The sequence below is a fragment of the Nannobrachium achirus genome (genome assembly GCF_963921795.1).
Source record: "Nannobrachium achirus genome assembly, chromosome: 23".
NCBI lineage: Eukaryota > Metazoa > Chordata > Actinopteri > Myctophiformes > Myctophidae > Nannobrachium > Nannobrachium achirus.
Genome location: NC_137830.1, coordinates 42,233,485 through 42,251,566, shown reverse-complemented (window position 1 = coordinate 42,251,566; position 18,082 = coordinate 42,233,485). Strand labels below are relative to the sequence as shown.

General features: G+C 42.3%; 1 protein-coding gene across 1 annotated transcript in view; it reads right to left on the bottom strand.

Annotated features, from left to right (window-relative positions):
• Positions 1–7,556: 7,556 nt before the first annotated feature.
• The window catches only part of LOC308308571 (ankyrin repeat and BTB/POZ domain-containing protein 3-A), a gene marked incomplete at both ends in the record, with an annotated part of 201,601 nt that continues 191,075 nt past the window's right edge, over positions 7,557–18,082 (bottom strand). Inside the window, 3 exons of the mRNA XM_080753989.1 lie at positions 7,557–7,790; positions 9,100–9,213; positions 10,606–10,674. Coding sequence (XP_080610115.1) covers positions 7,557–7,790; positions 9,100–9,213; positions 10,606–10,674 — 417 coding nt within the window. The remainder of the gene's footprint in view (positions 7,791–9,099; positions 9,214–10,605; positions 10,675–18,082) is intronic.

Below are 18,082 nucleotides of genomic sequence, written 5' to 3'. Positions count from 1 at the left end.
AATTCAGGAGAAATGACAATTCAGGAGCACCGCAGGAGATGGGGTCGAAATTCAGGAGACTCCTGTCGGATTCAGGAGGGTTGGCAACCTTGAGAACCTTGATTGGAGTACCTGTTTTTACAGATTAAAATTGGTTATTGTTGATAAGTAAATGGACACTTAACATATTTTCTACCTGTCAAAAGTGTCGACACGATCTAAGAGCTGTCTCCTGTCCAGTGTCAGTGAACAGCATAATATCTATTTAGATATATTTTTTTTATAAAAACTCTTTTTAACACATAAACATAATTTGCGTTGTATAGCTTTGTTTAAATGCGTAATTTATATTGTTAATGTGCATTATCATGTGCAAATTAATCGTTTTCAGGTGCACTCTTATTCTGAAGACATCGACCACCGGATTTCTTAGATTTGCCAGTTTAGATTTGCCTAAAGAACACAGCTTCTGCTAGCTGCCGGATGTACTGTAGGCCTACTTCCTAACTGTAAATCATAACAGTATAAAATGCACCATTTCGTTGTTTTCGCCACAACACAAATGCCGAAAAATCTGTCTCAGACGCTGTTTCATTTCTTGAGTATACAAGAGCGCCGTAAAAGGCGGAATGTATGAAATAATAATAAGACAACGTATTAGGTCCATGTTTTGGAGGCAAATACACACCGTTAACCGCTGGATGGCGCTGGATTCCAGTCCGGAGTCAAGAATATCTAGATTGATTGATTGATTGATTGATTGATTGATTGATTTAAGCTTTATTTGCATTGGGGTGTACATGTACTCAATTCATACAAGATTTCATGATTTCACGATCTCTCACTTGAAAAATTATAGACTATCTACCTGTCTTGAACTTGGCTTCACTGCTTTGCAGATGACATCACATCTACCTGACCATGTAGAGAAGGCACAGGTGCTCCTGAGTTGTGCCAGCTGTGTGCCATGTTTGGTCTTGCAATAAATACAAAGAAAATCAAGGTTATCACAGACGACCCATTCCAGCTCTAAATGACAACAAACTGAGTACTGGTGCTGACCCTAAAACCTGCTGCCCTACAGAAGACCACTGTGCGACAGACACCAGAATGCTATGTGCTAATGTGCAATAAACCAGGGTGAAAATGTTACCAACAAACATCTTTATGGGATGGGTGACCACCAAGGTTCTCTCTCTCTCTCTCTCTCTCTCTCTCTCTCTCTCTCATTCTCTCTCTCTCTCTCTCTCTCTCTCTCTCTCTCTCTCACACACACACACACACACACACACACACACACACACACACACACACACACAGTCCCTGGATTGGAACCTAGTTTATTTATTTGCTGAGCAGCTTGTTGTGTTGTAGGCCTACTGTGTATATAAATGTAAAGCTGTTGCTCTATTGTCATTTTGTGTTTTACTAGTGTAATTCAAGCTGCCGATCATGTGCGCTGATCACGTGCTGTATGCTGTGCATTCTTAAACAAATTCCACAAAGTGCATCTTTTTCACCTGTTATTGGCCCTCACAGATTTAGTTTAGCACCATCGTGTGGAAACTAAAATAATTGCTCTGCAACAATGTTCTGCTGAGAGTTGAACTTGCAGTCAGTCAGTTGAATGCAGTTGGAGAAAGCGAGGAGGGCAGACTGAGCAAAATCAAGGGATTTACTTTGCAAGTTAGGAAATCTTTGAATCCAGAAAGGTAAGAGTCTTTACTTAAATATAAAAATGCTTCCACTTTTTTATTTGTGCTTCTAAGGAATTGTCAGATACTTCTCTAAACCATCAGCAAAATGTTATTCTTGGGTCCCTTTAAATTCCAGCTTCAGGTTTATCTTCTGTCCTATACCAGTGATGGAAAGATTCAATCAGAGAGGTGCCATTCACATATTACTTTGTGAAATTTAAATGATGTTAACCTATCTTATGTAAAGCTCATCTATATTGTATTTTCACTGCACAACTTATTTTTGTTCTTATCCATGGTCTCTTTACTCCTCAACTCTTTCAGATCGGTCTCTGGCCAATGCCTTGCGCAGAGAGAAGCTACAAGTTGAACGCACCCTTCGTTCTCTGGGTATCCAACACCAACAGAAGCTGGCTGGGGTGTGTGGTGCTCAGTTGCAGCTGAGAAGAGCTCTAGATAAGTTGGATGCCTCTCGTCGTGAAATCAAATTGTATGGGGAGTCACAATCTTATGGCACTCACAGTTCAGCAACAGCAGGTGCTCTCCTACCAGTGGCCGTACCAGCAGCGCCCAAACCCTGCTGTCCAAACCACATATTGTGTTCAACCTGTAACCTCCGCTTGCGTCTGGCAGATGCCACGATGCGCCGGTTCACCCCCAGTCTGTGGACTATGTACTGTCAGCCAGGTCAGGCCAGGCCAGGCCCTGCTTACACCTACACCATGCCTCGCTTCATGGAACACCGGAGTCTCTCTGCCACCGACAACTCCATTCGATACTTGCCCTTTATTTAATACACTGAAAATGAATTCTATTTAATGAAGTGAAGAGGATCACAGCTAGAAGGTCCTGGGTTCGATTCCCGCTGGGGGAAGCTGTGGGCACTGGCGGCGTGTTCCTCCCTCCGCGTCATCAGCGCCCACACCCTAGGTTGGGTTGGCGATAGGGCCTTTCTGTGTGGAGTTTGCATGTTCTCCCGTGTCTCCTAGGGTTGATACCCTCACAAAAACATGCACGTAATCCTGGTCTCAATAATGCCTCCCCCTGGCCAGCCGGGGCGCCTGATGGAGGGGAAAGGAACTGGTTGGAATAACGTATTCCTTCCACGCGCTACGTCCAAACCAGGGAAATCTCCACTGTCAGGTGAAAAGAAGCAACTTGGACTCCTCATGCATAGAAGGAAGCATGATGTCAGTCCGTTGCCCCACAGCTGCTTGACCAGTCCAACGTACAGCAGAGGAATAGTATAACCATCTGAAACAATGTTTTATCTTAAATTTCAGATGATTCTTTTGTTGTTGTAATTTGCATATGCATATACTATGTATATGGTCCTATGTATGTGAGCTCTCAAATGGCTTTGATCAAGGTCAACATTTTGGAGAGATTATCATATTATTATAGAGACAGTGGCACGGTAGTTTGAAGAGAATAGATACTGATGGATAGGAGGGACAGACCTGTAGAGAGAAAGAAACCCCCGAATAGGAGTCAAAGCCCCAGACCTTACCCCCAGACCATCTTTTACGACTCTCAAACACAGCGTTGTTCTTTTGACTGGAGTTTCTGGAGACTCCAGACATTCCATTGGCTTTGTGGGGGAGCTGCCATCATGTTTAGTACCTTGAGACATTTATTCAGTAAAAGTAAAGTGATCAGTAAATCCTTCTGGCGCTGGCCTCTGGCCATGGCCAGCCACTACTGTATTCATAGGAGATGCTGTGTTGTCCTGGCTCCTTAGTCGTATAGGACGGTATCCAGTGCAGAAAATAGCCGATCTACAAGCTCACGCGCTTTAGGTGAGGCTGGTGAGCCAGGCACAGTACACAGTACAGTCTCGAAGTGGAAGAGATGGGCTTTCTTACAGTATTTGTATTAATAGGGCACACTAACCATCTTGATAGATGTGGGAAATATTTATAACAATAATGAAAATACAAATGAATTTACGAGAAGAATTTGTTTTGTTTAAAGTGATCATTTTATTGGCTGTACACAAATGCATGTCATGGAACAATTGCACTGTTGCATGAGTTTAACATTCCTTTTGTATCGTTATACTCAACCAAATCCCTGCTATTCACACCATGTATAATTTAGATTTTATATTTATATATATTTATATATATTTTTTGTACAATATACATGTTCTCATCAAAGGAAAAATAGCAAAAGTATCCCCCTGGATTCCAAATCTAGTAAATAGTCCATGCATGTATCAACTGGAACTACCATAAACGTTGCTGATTACCAGGAACAAAAATGCAGGCAAAGAAATGCTTTGACAAATTAAGAGAATAGTCTGATTAGACAAAGTTGGTGCACAGCGCACATCCCAGACAACATTGAACAAAAAGAGCCATGCCAATCTACAGTACCACTGATTTACCCTTGGACCCATTTTAAGGCCTATAGTCAAAAATGTACATATAGGGTCTTTGCTAAAGTTGATCTTTTTTTTGCTGGTGTCATAACAAAGAGGCAAACAAAGACATGACATAACAAGCTCACTGTGTTTTGTTCGTGGCTTATATTCGTTACACTGAATAATTAGCAAAAAGACAAATGTACCGGTACGCATATTCTAAAACTATTACCCCTTTTGACCAAGTATATGAGTGTATAGTATTGTGTATTAGAAACAAACAGTGCATGACACCTTCATGAATCTATAAATAAACCTTTGTTTCCATGGAAACTAAAAGCCTACAGTATGGTCAAGTATTATTCTTTTTTATATCATTGCACAGTTAAATAAATGGAGGTCTTCAAGTGGGGAATGTTTTATGATGGATGTTATACAATATTCTTCATAAAGGGAATTTATTAGAAGTTTCATTAAAGTTAAGATGAATGGAAGGTAGTTACCTTTGAAATGAGTGACTTAAACAGAAACGGCAAAGAAACAGAGTTCTTCAGTTGCTATCATGGACATTTCAATGAATATTTATAGTTTATCTTTCTGTAATATTGTGTGTGCCGTACCAAGTAATATAACTCAAGGGAATATTGCTTAATTATTTTTTATATATTCTTTTTAATTTTTGTAAAACAAAATAGCTGTGGAAATGTAAAATAAAATATACAGCGTTATGCATGTAGGTAAGAAAATAAAGTTGGTGAATATATTTAGTTTTCTGTAACTATTTACAGATTTAAATGGGCTTGCATTTTACCCATAGGCCCAAGCTAAAATGCATTTTGAGTGTGCTACAACATTATTTGTATTGTCATGAGATTTGTTCTGTGTGTATCATACTGCATCAAAGACAACCACCACAAAAAACATGAATACAGTTTAGACATCTACACTTACACTGAATGGTGTCTCCCAAGGGTCTATATTTGTTCCCCAGCTTTTTCCCTTTCCACCAAATGTCCTCGCAGCCATCTCAAGCTCACAATGCGTCACAACGCGACACTATGTTAGCTTGTAGGTCTTAGGGATGCTGGGCTGAAACCCAGGTTAGGTGTTTGTTTGTTTTACTGTACACATTCTATCCAGTAAAATTAATTTACAAATGGGTCTCGGAGTTATAAATGGAAAAATGTACACATTCTGGAAATTATAAAAAAAGAACAAATATTTTGTCCTTGAAAGCCTATACATCCAAAAAGTAAAGTCCTGTCTGATTGCTTTAAACAATGTTAAACAACGTTAATCTCACTTTGCCACTCACTTTGCCACTCGATTTGCCACTCGATTTGCCATTCACTTTATGCATGCGCATACCCTCTATTGGGACAAATGGGGATTAGTAAATGGGAAATGTTGTGGAAATGTCTTCCAGTCAACCAGGGCTTTTTAAACCACTAATAAACTCTATTCCAAATCTTTCAAAAACAGCAGATCTTCACACTCACAAAGCTTGAAGATATGGAACTTTTGAAAATTTCAGACAAATGTATAAATTATTTTCACATAATATGACATGCCCAAAATAGGGACACCAAGTTGAAAGTGTAACTACTAGTCACACTTACAGTACTCTATCCATTAGTGGGTTCATCATTCAAACGAGAGCGCTAATATGCAGCTAATTAATATGACATTATGTCATTATTATCACGTCACACACATCCGTGTCTGTTTGGTCCATAACTAACTAAGAGTAGATTTTAAGTTACCAATTGCCCCAACATGAAAAAGTCACAAATAATGTTATCTACAGGTTCAATTAAACTGATATGAATTTTCAAATATCTGCATTCAAATGTACTTTCTACTGGATTATTCAATATAACCAACTGTGATTCCTTCCTTGGAATGCATCCGGAATAGAGAAACAACTTTAAGTACTTCAATAGGCTGCTAAACAATGATCTTACACTGCCCCATCACTCTTCATGAGACATGAAGACGCACGCACGCACGCACGCACAGTCTCTCTCACACACACACACACACACACACACACACACACACACACACACACACACACACACACACACAGAGAGAAAGCGAAACATAAGACTCACACACACAGATTAAACATGCAACTTTGCATAAACAGAAGCATAGGCCTATAGCTTGAACATAGACGGTTTGAGGAACACATTCAGTTGAGCGTGGTGGTGTTAAGCCAAGCATGTGGATGTGGGTACTGTACAAAAAGAAGGAGCAACATGAGTACTTTCAGGGCGTATGTACCCTGCTATCAAACTTCTTTTAAGAAAATCGTCATTCCAGTTCCATTTCCAGGTCATGTTAATGTGTGGTTTGCTATAGATAGAAAGCAGCAGGCAGAGCATGCCTTACTTCTGTCCAAAGGTAGTCAGTGAAGTAAACTCTGCCCAAGAAGCAATATCAGGACAATGTAGTTGAGGGAGGGACCATGCAAATTGAGGACATTGTCCATGAAACGATCACAAGTTAATTTCCAGTTGAACGTCCACATTTCAAGTTCAAACCAGTTAGGGGTTGTACAAGTTCAAAAAGCACGGGATTATTGGTCGTTGTGGAAGTTCCTGTGATCGGTTTGGCCTCAGCTCACAGTAGAGAACACAGTAAAATATATCCAACGTATAAACAATGCAAGATGAAGCACACGCATGTCCATTAACCACTTAAGCCCTATTTTCCAAAATCTTCTAAACGTTGAACATTTTAGAAGATTGTCTCCTCTAATGACAGGCCCAAAATAGGGATGCCAGGGTTAAAGTGGTTATCATAATGCAGCCTCTGCTACTATTCCCTTCTATTATTACATTTATGATCTGCATCTGTTGCTGTGTTTGACAGATTTGTGATGGTGCTTTGGCATGTCTCATGATGACCATAGGCTGTATGTCACCTCATCAGTATTTAAGTCTCCCACAATGAAAATGAGTAACTGTAAACCAATGTCTCGTTAAAGAGATTAATTGCTGATGGAAAAGTTGCATCTATCAAGAGTCAAAATACTGATCTGCATTTAAAAGCGAAACATAGGAGCGTGAGTAGTCCATGCGCATCTCCCATATGAAAGACGACTGCACGTTTCATAATTATGGTTGGGGCAAGGTAAAAGTATAAGTGTGTGCATCGCAGTTTCCCATACGGATGTCCAAGTGATAATATTGTCGAGGAGATGTTTTTCGATGACAGTGCTCAAGCCTCTGTGAAAAATGCAGTGTTTGCTCCAGCCTCCAGAAAAGCGACAACGCAGTGACAGTGTTGCATGAATATCCCTCCGCTACCACCCATGTCATATAGCGCTAAATGGCGGTCGTCCCTCAAGAGTTGCTGCGACAGGATAATTAACAGAGACAGAGGCGATCCCTGGCAATAACACCCAAGCAGCTCCTCCAGGCAGCAACGAGGACGCGGCGGGTGGAATCAGCTGCAGCGCGAGACAGTGGATGTTATAGGCTGACCGGGTGGGGGCTCTCTGGAGGAGGTCACACGACAGAGCCCTTGGAGGTGGAGAGGTGGATGGAGTGGATCCGGGTGGCCAGTGTCCTCTCCAGGTCTAGGAGGATGTCGGTGCAGATGCCAGGGCTGGACACTGGGCTCTCAGCCAGCGGCAGGGGCTCATACAGAAGCTGCTTGAAGGCCTCCAGTTCGATTAGCAGCACCATGTTCTTCAGAAAGTAGCCCTCAATGAAAGCCGTGAGCTCAGTGGCACCAAGGAACTAAAGGAGCAAGAAAGGAGCAAAGATAAAACACTGTAAAGCGAGTGTTTAAGTCACATTCATTTAAACTTCTATTTATGTCATGAGTACATCCATACAGAACGTGAATACACGGCGATAAAGCAGCATGTTTAATTTTGCGAGATGAGGTTGATTTTTTCACGACAAATAATATCCTCATCCATCTGTATGAACCAATTTAATAGTTTGATGTGTAATAGTCACATTTTCATGTATTTGCGTCTCCCCTTGTGTATAAAGACCCAGGGGCGGAGCTATAGGCAAAGCAGCCGATGCAGTCGCATTAGGGCCCGGGGGGGAGGGGGCCCGCCACCGCTCCGGGAAAAAAAAAAAAAAAAAAAACTAAAAAAAGAAATAAAACTTTTAGTTTGAAATGCTTAGCGGATTGAGAAGACACTCTATTGCCCCTCTTGACGAGTGCTACTGATTGCCCAATCTGATCAGTTGCTTGAGGACAGCTGTTTCCTGTTTACTTTTAGCGGTAGCATTAAGAATCTTCTCTCTGCCTCTGTTTAGTGTTCAGGGCTGTTATCGGTAGTTTTTTTTACAGCATGGCTCTGAAACTAATATCTGATTTCTTTGGTGGGCCCGCCACCCAATTAAAAAAGAAAAAGAGTTGTAGGCTACAGAAGCAAGTAGGATATTGTTGATCAGTCCGTGACTCGATCAGAGGAGGAGGATTAGGAACAGAATTTCCACTCAAAGGTAATTAATAGCATTTATACCAGGGGTCTTCAACAGGGGGTCCTCAGACAGAGTTACTACAGGGGGTCCTCCAAATCTTCCAATCCTTTTTATATAACCACTTGAACCCTTGTGTCCATATTCTGAGAACTGTAGCCGAAAATAGCCGATCTACAAGCTCGTGAGCTTATAGATCGGCTATTTTCGGCAAAGAGGTTTGTTGTACAGAGTAAAAGATCAAGTTTATTAGATAATGACGGCTCAAGTGGTTAAATACCCGAAACACAAATTGACATGAATCCAAAATACACTAATGATTGTGCTGTCAAACGATGAAACTATGGAATCTATGAAAAGGTTGTGGGGGTCCCTGCTCCATCTCTCTCTTAACCAAGGGGTCCTTGGCCTGCAAACTTGGTGAAAACCTCGCATTGGGGCCCGGCGGGGGGTCACTACGCTACTGTAAAGACCTTAACCTAGGGTGACGTTTCTCGCGGAAAACTACAACCTTCAGTCGCAAAACCAGTGATTCCCAACCTGTGGACTGGGGCCCACTGGTGGCCTTTCCAGTGTTGTTTGTGATTTAGGAGAGGCTGGGTCTCACCTTGGCATGTTTGTAGAGATCCACGCATGTTTCCGTGGTGATGTTCTTGGAGCAGATAATCTCACAGTGTCGCTGAAGGGCCTCTAGTTGGAAGAATTTGGCGGCAGACAACAGCTGCAGAAGACAGTAAACCCAGTGGTGGGTGAAGCACTTTTACTTCAGTAAAAGTAGCAATACCACAGTATAAAAATACTCAAGGCCTGTACAGGCAACATTTTACTTGAGTAAAAGTGCAAAAGATTTAATAAAAATATACTAAGCAAAAAGTATTTAAAGGAGCTATAGTCAACTTTTTCATTGTAGGGCTGACATCCTAGTCTACAGACTAGGATGTAAACAAAGTACCGGCCCTGTAAATGTAAACAAAGGGCCAAAATGATTATTTTATCATTATTTTACGCTTTTTGTGGTCATTTTTTAATTGAAACACATATATGAAGCTTATTTTTTTATAAAATATTTTCGAAACATTATTTTTATTTTAGCATCCGTTTTTCAAGAAAAAGTTGACTATAGCTCCTTTAATGTTTCATTTTTTTTATTAAAAAACAAAAACATTTAAAAAATAACAGATCTACAAGCTCACAACGCGTCGCATCGTGACATGTTGTGAGCTTGTTGATCGTCCATTTAAAATAGGGCAGAAGTGGTTAACTTACAAAATAAACAGAATAGTAATGCTTGTACTTTCAGCAGGGGCGTCACAAGGGGGGGGGGGGGGGGGGGAGTGGGACTGAGTTACCAGTGCCCAAGGTGGAGGGGCCTTAATTATTTTATACTTTAGCTATTGAAAAATAGCTGATATACAAGCTCGGTGCCGCGCTGCGAGCTTGTAGATCTGCTATTTTTTTAAGTCGTGAAAATGTGTGCAAATCTTTGAATATATGTATTAACTAAAAATTCGCTTCTGGGGGGTCCCTGGAAATAAATATTCTGAGATGGGGTCCGTGGGCCATATACATATTATTTTGGGGTTCCTTCACATGAAAAAGTTTGAGCACCAGGGGCCAGAATTTGGTGCGACACCCCTGGTTACCTGCAAGCAGAGTTGTAGAAGAGAGAGTTACGTCACTTACGTCGACTCCCATAGTAAGCATGGAAAGCTAGCTAACTTAGCTTACTGGAGCCTGTTCTCATTCTTATCGAGCCTCTGCTGCTCTCCTGCCCGTCCGCCCCCACTATAGCCGAGGTATTTTCAATCACTGGTAAGTAGACGAAATCACGTCTTTTTCACCCTTTTAACGCATTCACGGGCCTCTCCACGGTAGACAACGTTATTATTTCACCAGTGAATGCGTTAAAAGGGTGAAAAAGACGTGATTTCGTCTACTTACCAGTGATTGAAAATACCTCGGCTATAGTGGGGGCGGAAGGGCAGGAGAGCAGCAGAGGCTCGATAAGAATGAGAACAGGCTCCATGCGACGCCACTTCCGGTCTGCGGCGAGTTCAAAGCGTGACGCCACTCTCTTATATATCGCTCTGCCTGCAAGCACTGCAACTCTTACCTCCATAATCTCAGTGTTTCGTATGTGCAAGGCCTCAGTGCCACCGTAGTATAGATACTGCATGACCAACTGGAACATAGAAAATACAAATACAACACACATTGAAATGAAGATTCATCTTTCATGTGATTCTCAACCCTTTAAATCAGTGGTCTTCGACCAGTGGTCCGGGGACCACCTAGCCTAGTAAACGACCAACTTCCGTTATCCAGGATGAAATGGTTTCCGGAAGAGGGCGGGTACGAGGCTAGGGACCACCAGTGGTCCTTGAGGGGGTTCTAGGTGGTCCCCAGCTAAATGATAGAGAGTTGGTAACCAAATGGACCCTTATACACCTTTAACTCTCGAGAGTGTAAAATGAAAACCAAATGGACACTTACAGGTTTAATTTTACACTTTGAGTTAAATTATTGTTAAACATCTGCATTACTTAATTTACAAGAAGTCTACACAAATAGAGACTGTAGAAAATGTTTTATTTTGTATCAACATTTTGCCTGTTAACTCATTCTGAGCCCCACACATTAACGGATTATAATGTCCAAAGTGCCTCCTTCAGGTCCCATTCACTTGCGTTGTCTTATTTTGAAGGCCAGAAGTCCACCGCGCAATCACTTCCGGTCTGACGTCATCGGATCGTGCGCCGGAACCGATCCGTGTCCACGTGGAGTTGTGTAATGGCCGACCGGGAGCTTTTATAACTGTGTAACATAAGCGAGCATCTGCCTCCATCCTAGCTTCTAAAGTGTAGTTTTGAGATAATGGACATTAAAGATGAGATCCCCCGTCCACCTCAATGTTATGGATGGGACTATTTTGTGCTCGTGGAGCCGTGATGATGCGAAATCAGCGACGGATTTCGTCTCCGGACCGCCGGCCATTCTTTTCTGTAATGTACTCGCCGTTACAGTAATATATTACTTTTCCCGAGATATCCCGTGAATGGCACTACAGATACTCGAGTACTTTTCGCGAGATATCCCGTGAATGGCACTAGATGAGTTAACATCTCTCCTATGTTACCACATCAATACAATGTCAAATTGTGGACAAACTCCTATCCAACGATAAAAATAAAATATTTTGTTAATACGTTTTGGGTCTGAGAGGCTAAATCTCATCTAATGGTGGTCCGTGGCTCCAAGCCTCAATAAATAATGGTCCTTGATATGATAAAGATTGAAAGCCACTGACTGCTTTAAATTGAAAGGACCCCTGATATGATATGCAGTAAGCCACAGACTTCCATTGTTTTGGATGTGGTATATAATTTGGTCTAGAATTCCTTTACTGTCTGATCAAAATAGCCATAAAAATGATTTAATATTCTCTAGTTGTATTTCCTTGCAAATGTAATAATGGTGATTTTCATCTGGAGACTGCCTGCAACCCTGTCAAGGATTGAGAACCTGTGATATAGAGGACCTCATAGTGCATGAAATACTGGAATGCTTTGAGTTTGCGGCATATTGTATTTATTTTGCTGCCATCATTGTCTCTCACTCACTTAGTGAGGCTGGTCTGTGCTGCTTCCACTCCCTGTAGGTCTAAAGACAAAGCTTGTTTTTTTTAACCAATCAGGTTTTTTTGTTGTCTCCAGGTAGAACTCTCCACCTTGAGCCTTCAGAAATTCCATAGACTATATTCACACCGCGGCCATCTTTGATCACATGACTTTCTGGGATAGCACTAGGGATAGCAGCCTGCATTATAAAACCATTCTTTTTACCAAATTGACAAATGGGCAGATGACATGACAACATCAACATCCCCAAAGGATTAAATAGAAGGGTATATCCACAATATTCATGGTAGTTAGGTTGCAACCTTACTGTGTACAAAGAATTGCTATCTGTGCAGTGCTTGCTCCACTATCATATTAACTATTTGTTGTTAGATTGTTTATGATTAATATGCAAGAATCACGATACAGTAATGTTAAATATGATGGCAGAGCAAGCACTAGTCTGCATACTGTAGCAAGTCTTTGTACAGAGTAACACTGCACTAATTCACCAATTTTAATGCACAAATAACTGAAGGAGAACTGGAGAAGAAACAGTTTTGGTTGTGGATTTACTGGACAATTTGGCTAACCTTTTTCGAGTAGGACGTTTTAGGAAAAGGACACATGAGCAGCCATGGTGAGTTTATAGCCTATTATTTTGTACTTGCTATGATGATTGGTCGTTTTATTGGCTATATTGTTGTTGGTGCAGCCTGTGTGTGACCAAGTCTTAAGTAAAGTTCAGTGGCTGACTGTGCTGCGCTGTGTTACGTGTGTGTGTGTGTGTGTGTGTGTGTGTGTGTGTGTGTGTGTGTGTGTGTGTATCGAGGCTTTTCTATGCCACGAATGCATTGCATCGCATGCGTGCACGCATGCGATTTTATCTGTGTTGTACTGAACGCATGGACGTCTCCTGTAGTTATTCAATGGCATTTAATAGCTTACACGTAGGCGTCGCTGGCACGCGTATCTGTGTGTCTTCATTTAAGTGGCCAGGCGGGGTACACAGGGACGCGTTTAATTAGGCGTTTGTGGCGAACGCATGTGTTAACGCACGCATACATCTAATGGCCATGTGGCCATCATGCGTGAGACGACACGGTCAAATGCAGCGCCGCCATGAACTGTACGCGTGATTGACTTGTTGCTCTGCTCTGGAACGCACGTGTGAGATGTGTGCCACCCATTTGATTCTCAGCGCTAAACCTGCGTGTGTGTGTGTAGACGTGTATATCAAATAAAACATCCAGACGTTCATGCGAGCATGCGTTGGTCTGTCTCCACTGTGGGCTGCATGCTCTCTGTGCTCCTTGGCTGACGTAGCAAATTTGCTTTATATAGGCCTATTTGAATTGGGATAAAATACAGACCCTCAAGGACCACCGGTGGTCCTTTGGTGAGTTGAAGTTCCAAGTGGTCCACAGCTAAATTATGGAGAGTTGTTAACCAAATGGATCTTTTTAAATCTTGAGAGTATAAAGTGAAACCAAATAGATTTCGTTTCATTTTCTGGAAACACCCCGCCATTCCGAATATATTATTTATTATTATTTGGGCGATGATGTGATGTTGAAATGTAACTTTCAGATCAGCGCATGCATGAGTCACGGCCTTGCGCCCTGCTGGTTGGGACTAATATATTAAGTAGAAGTGTGTTGTGTTTATGGACTAAAATAACAGATGCTGGTTATTTTATTTGTTTTGCCCATTTTTATATTTGCATTTTAACCAAATGTTTTAATCCTTGACTGATTGAGACTATACATATTTCGTTAATTTATTTATATTTATTTATTTATTTATTTATTTATTTAACTGTTTTTGTTTTGTTTGGTGTTCCTAAGTTGAGCCCTTCGGAATGGCTGCCTTCTGGTTAAGTTGTCAGTTAAATTGCTTTATTTATTATTTGTTTAGTTCTGTTCAGTTATGTTGTGTTTAGACCTTTATTTCGTTATTTGTTTGTTTTGTTTAGTTGTTAACTTCAGCTCGGAGCAGCGGCCTGGCCTGCCGGGCTCAATTTGTCACGCACATGTCGGGCTTTGGGCTGGGTCGGGCTTGAGAAAGATAAATAAAGAAAATAATTTGGAGCTAGCTATGTGTGTATGCATTGTGTCACATTCACAATATACACAACAAGTATTAGTCAGATCGGTTGCAGCCAGGCAAGCGTCTCTCTCTCTGTCATCTGCTCTGCGGTCTGAGCGCCCGAGCACAGCTGCTATTGACTGACTGAATGTGTGTCATGAAGAATGAAAAAGATCTCCTTGACCGGTGGGGTGTCAGGCATAATCGCCTATAACATTTTCGCCAGGTCTTTTCGCGGGGCACTTTTGCCGTGGAGGAGAGTGTTTTCACCTAACCTATCTGGCCGTTTCACCGCCGTTGAAGAGCCATTTCACCTATGCTCAATTCTGCTGTCAGACTGTCCATGTTTGCCTCACCTGTCTGCTGTCGGTGACCATTACACTATCCTATGCACTCCATAGAAATCAAAGTAATACAGATTAGAGCTATTGGAATCAGGTGCCCCCCCCCCCCTCTCTCTCTCTCTCTCTCTCTCTCTCTCTCTCTCTCTCTCTCTCTCTCTCTCTGCCTAAAGCACGATGTTATTTCTCTCTGATGCGTCCTCTCTTTGAGGCGCATGCAGCGCACAGACAGGGCAGCTCAGAGCGCCAGTGGCGTCAGTTCAGAAAAAGCTAAGGTATGGCAACATGACTGGTACCAGTCATGTTGCCATACCTTAGCAACAGGCACGATGAAAAGTACATTTTATTATGTCCCCCTGTAGCCAAGCAATGGCAGCTTGCCATACCCAATTGACGCCTCTGCAGAGCGCACGACCACTAAAGACAGAACAAATGCTGGGCTCGCAGTTTGATAAAAGCTAATGAATGCCGTTTTACCCACCTGTAGTCCTACTGTCCCTGTCAGTCACAGTTTATTTAGTGTCGGCGCTCCTTCGCTTAAGCCTATATCAATCCAAAATCCATTTTGCCTGGTTTTAACGAGGCAATGATGACACACTCTGTCTGTGTGTCAGACAGACAGACAGACAGACAGACAGACAGACAGACAGACAGACAGACAGACAGACAGGTAGACAGGCAGACAGACAGGCAGACAGACAGACAGACAGACAGACAGACAGACAGACAGACATAATTTGGCACAGAGCAGAGGAGAGCGCTGAGCGCGCACCACCAGAACCAGACACAGAACGTCTATGCTTGCGGGGTCTCTGCTGCGTGCCCTGCGGCGGTGCGGCCTCCCGGCGCGGCCTTGCGCCCAGCGCTGGATTTTTAGGACTATTAAACTGAACGAATAAGTGTTGATTCATACAAAGAAAAGTGCTGTGTTACGGACTAAAATAACAAATGCTGTTTATTTTATTTGTTTAGCCTATTTATATACTTTAACCAGGGAATGGGAATGTTTCGTTGCTTGACTGATTAAGGCTATTCATTCTAATATTTTATACACATACTTAACTTGAGATTGTTTATTTTAATTGCACAAATGTCGCACAACGCAAACTCAAAGGATTGTTCATTGTTAAATTGTCCTCGGGAGTCGGGACCTGTTTCACAATTGAATCGCGATTGAAGGGATTAGGCCTACGTTTTTATTTGTTTGTTTGTTTGTTTGAGGCTGTAGGCCCCCTGGCCCTCCTCCTCCGTTACTACTGTATTGAAGACTTTATTATTTAGAAGTTTACATAGGAAAAGAAAATGTACAGTTTCATACAATATGCCTGCCTGACTGGCGAGAGCGCAGGCTCCACTTGAATGTTTAATTGTTCTTACAGTAAAAAAAATGATTTGGGAATTGTCACAATTATAGCAAATTGTATACATTTATATCCCCATTTGCTCCAAGCTGTTTTTTTTTTTAAATAAAGACAGTTGGAAAGGGGTATCATGTCTCTGTTCTTCACCAATATTTAAAATGTAATGAAAACAAAAGGCCGCCGCTACACGCACTCTGCAATTAAGCTTGTTTAGAAAAATGTCGGTCTTCGGGCCGGGCCGGTCTCCAATTGTCAATTATGTATCGGGCTTTGGGCCGGGCCCGGGCTGACGTTCTGCCGGCTGGGTTGGGCCGGGCTCTATCTGGTGTCACGCTGTTCATGACTATCGCAGGACGGGCGTTAGACCGTTAGTTCCAACGGCAATCAAAACGACACTTCGAGGTTAAATCCCCCTCCAGACAGTCCGCTCTCATTAGATTTCTGACCATTCTGGCCGCCTCCTCCCCTCATTGATTTAATTTCTGATCACCCCTCCCTCCATCGCACATAGTGTATTATTTGTGAGGAGTTGCTCACATTTAGATGAAAGGAAAGTGCTTCTGGAGTCACTTGTATATCATATATAGGCTATAGGCTAATATAATATAGGCCGATGTGTGGGTCTCTCGCCCTAGCTCGCGCGCGCTGCTCTCTGTGCCAAATCATGTCCAAATGGAGACGCTTTTGCGCAGCGAGTGAGCCAGCGGAGGGCAAGACGAGGGGCAGAGAGAGAGAGAGAGAGAGAGAGAGAGAGAGAGACGTTGTCCTCTTCGTAGATATTCATATCTTGCTAAAGTATTTTCTGTCTGGTTTATTGCTGCCGCCGCCGCTGGTTTTATTTTTTGATTGCCCGTTTACGAACGTTGACCGCTGATAAATAGGCTAATGCGGCGCTTGCGGGGGTCCTGCGGTTACACACAGGGAGATGGAGGAGGCATTATTATGCAGCTTGGATACATTCATGTCCCTGGACAGACGTGCACGGACGATTCCTTGTTTCGGATGACAAAGTGCAGTGCGAGCGCAAACGTATCAATTAAATATGCAAGAATGTGGCAACTTCACCCCTCCCATTCGCATGGTACATTTTGTACCATGCATGTTCCAAGCTCCTCCATGCTCCGGTTTAGATAACTACTGTACAACGCATTTGCCCTTCGCAATAGGGCCAGGTCTGTCTGTCTGTCTGTCTGTCTGTCTGTCTGTCACGCAGCAATGCATGCATGCGCTCAGCGGAGAGGCACTCAGAAAGCCTGGTGTGCGAGGTTACCTAGTTAGTAGTATAGTAATAAGGGTAATAATAACCCCTCCCCCTCTCTCTCTTTCCTTTAGTTGTCTTGTTATAGGCATATAGGCATAAAACGTACGGCTAAAGTGGATCAATGGATGTTTTATAATATAATAGGCCTAATCATATCTTCAAATACCTCAACATTTTACTTGAGTATACAGTATAAGTAAATCTACTTAGTTACTTTGCCCCACTGCGCCCAGTGAGAGCAGAGAGAGAGAGAGAGAGAGAGAGAGAGAGAGAGAGAGAGAGCTATGATCAAAATGATTTGACAAATCTCTCTCCCCCATCTCCCTCTCTCCCCAACTTGCTCGGCCGTCAGTCTGTCAGTCGTTTCGTTCGTTTTCTTTTCTTTTTTTTTTTTTTTTTACCAACTCTGATCTGTACCGAGCGAGTAGTGGTTGAGAGAGAGAGAGAGAGAGAGAGAGAGAGAGAGAGAGAGAGAGAGAAGAGAGAAAGAGAAGAGACAGAGTGTACAACGTTATGGACATTTATAACTCAAATGATCAGATATGATTGATGATTCTCTGCACGCAAACACCATCGCAGGACAGAGAAAAATTAGGCGATAATTACAGGCTACAGCTGGGCTGGGGGGAAAAAACAGCCTCGCCAAATGGACCCGTACGGTTCCATTTGGTTTACGTAGGCCTATGATTTGGTCTTACGTGTCATTAAACCTTAATATGCAAATATACAACCTTTGTTTTGTTTTATTAATGTTATGATGGCGCAAGGAAGGCTGACTTTTCTCAGTTGCCTTAATTCAACGAGTCACCACCACATCAATTTCTGTATCAGAAAGTCTTGTAGGCTATAATATCCACGTGGTTCCACTGAGTTCGGGTCCCTTTTTTATAATCGTCAACTGGTCTGGTTTGGTTCAGATTAC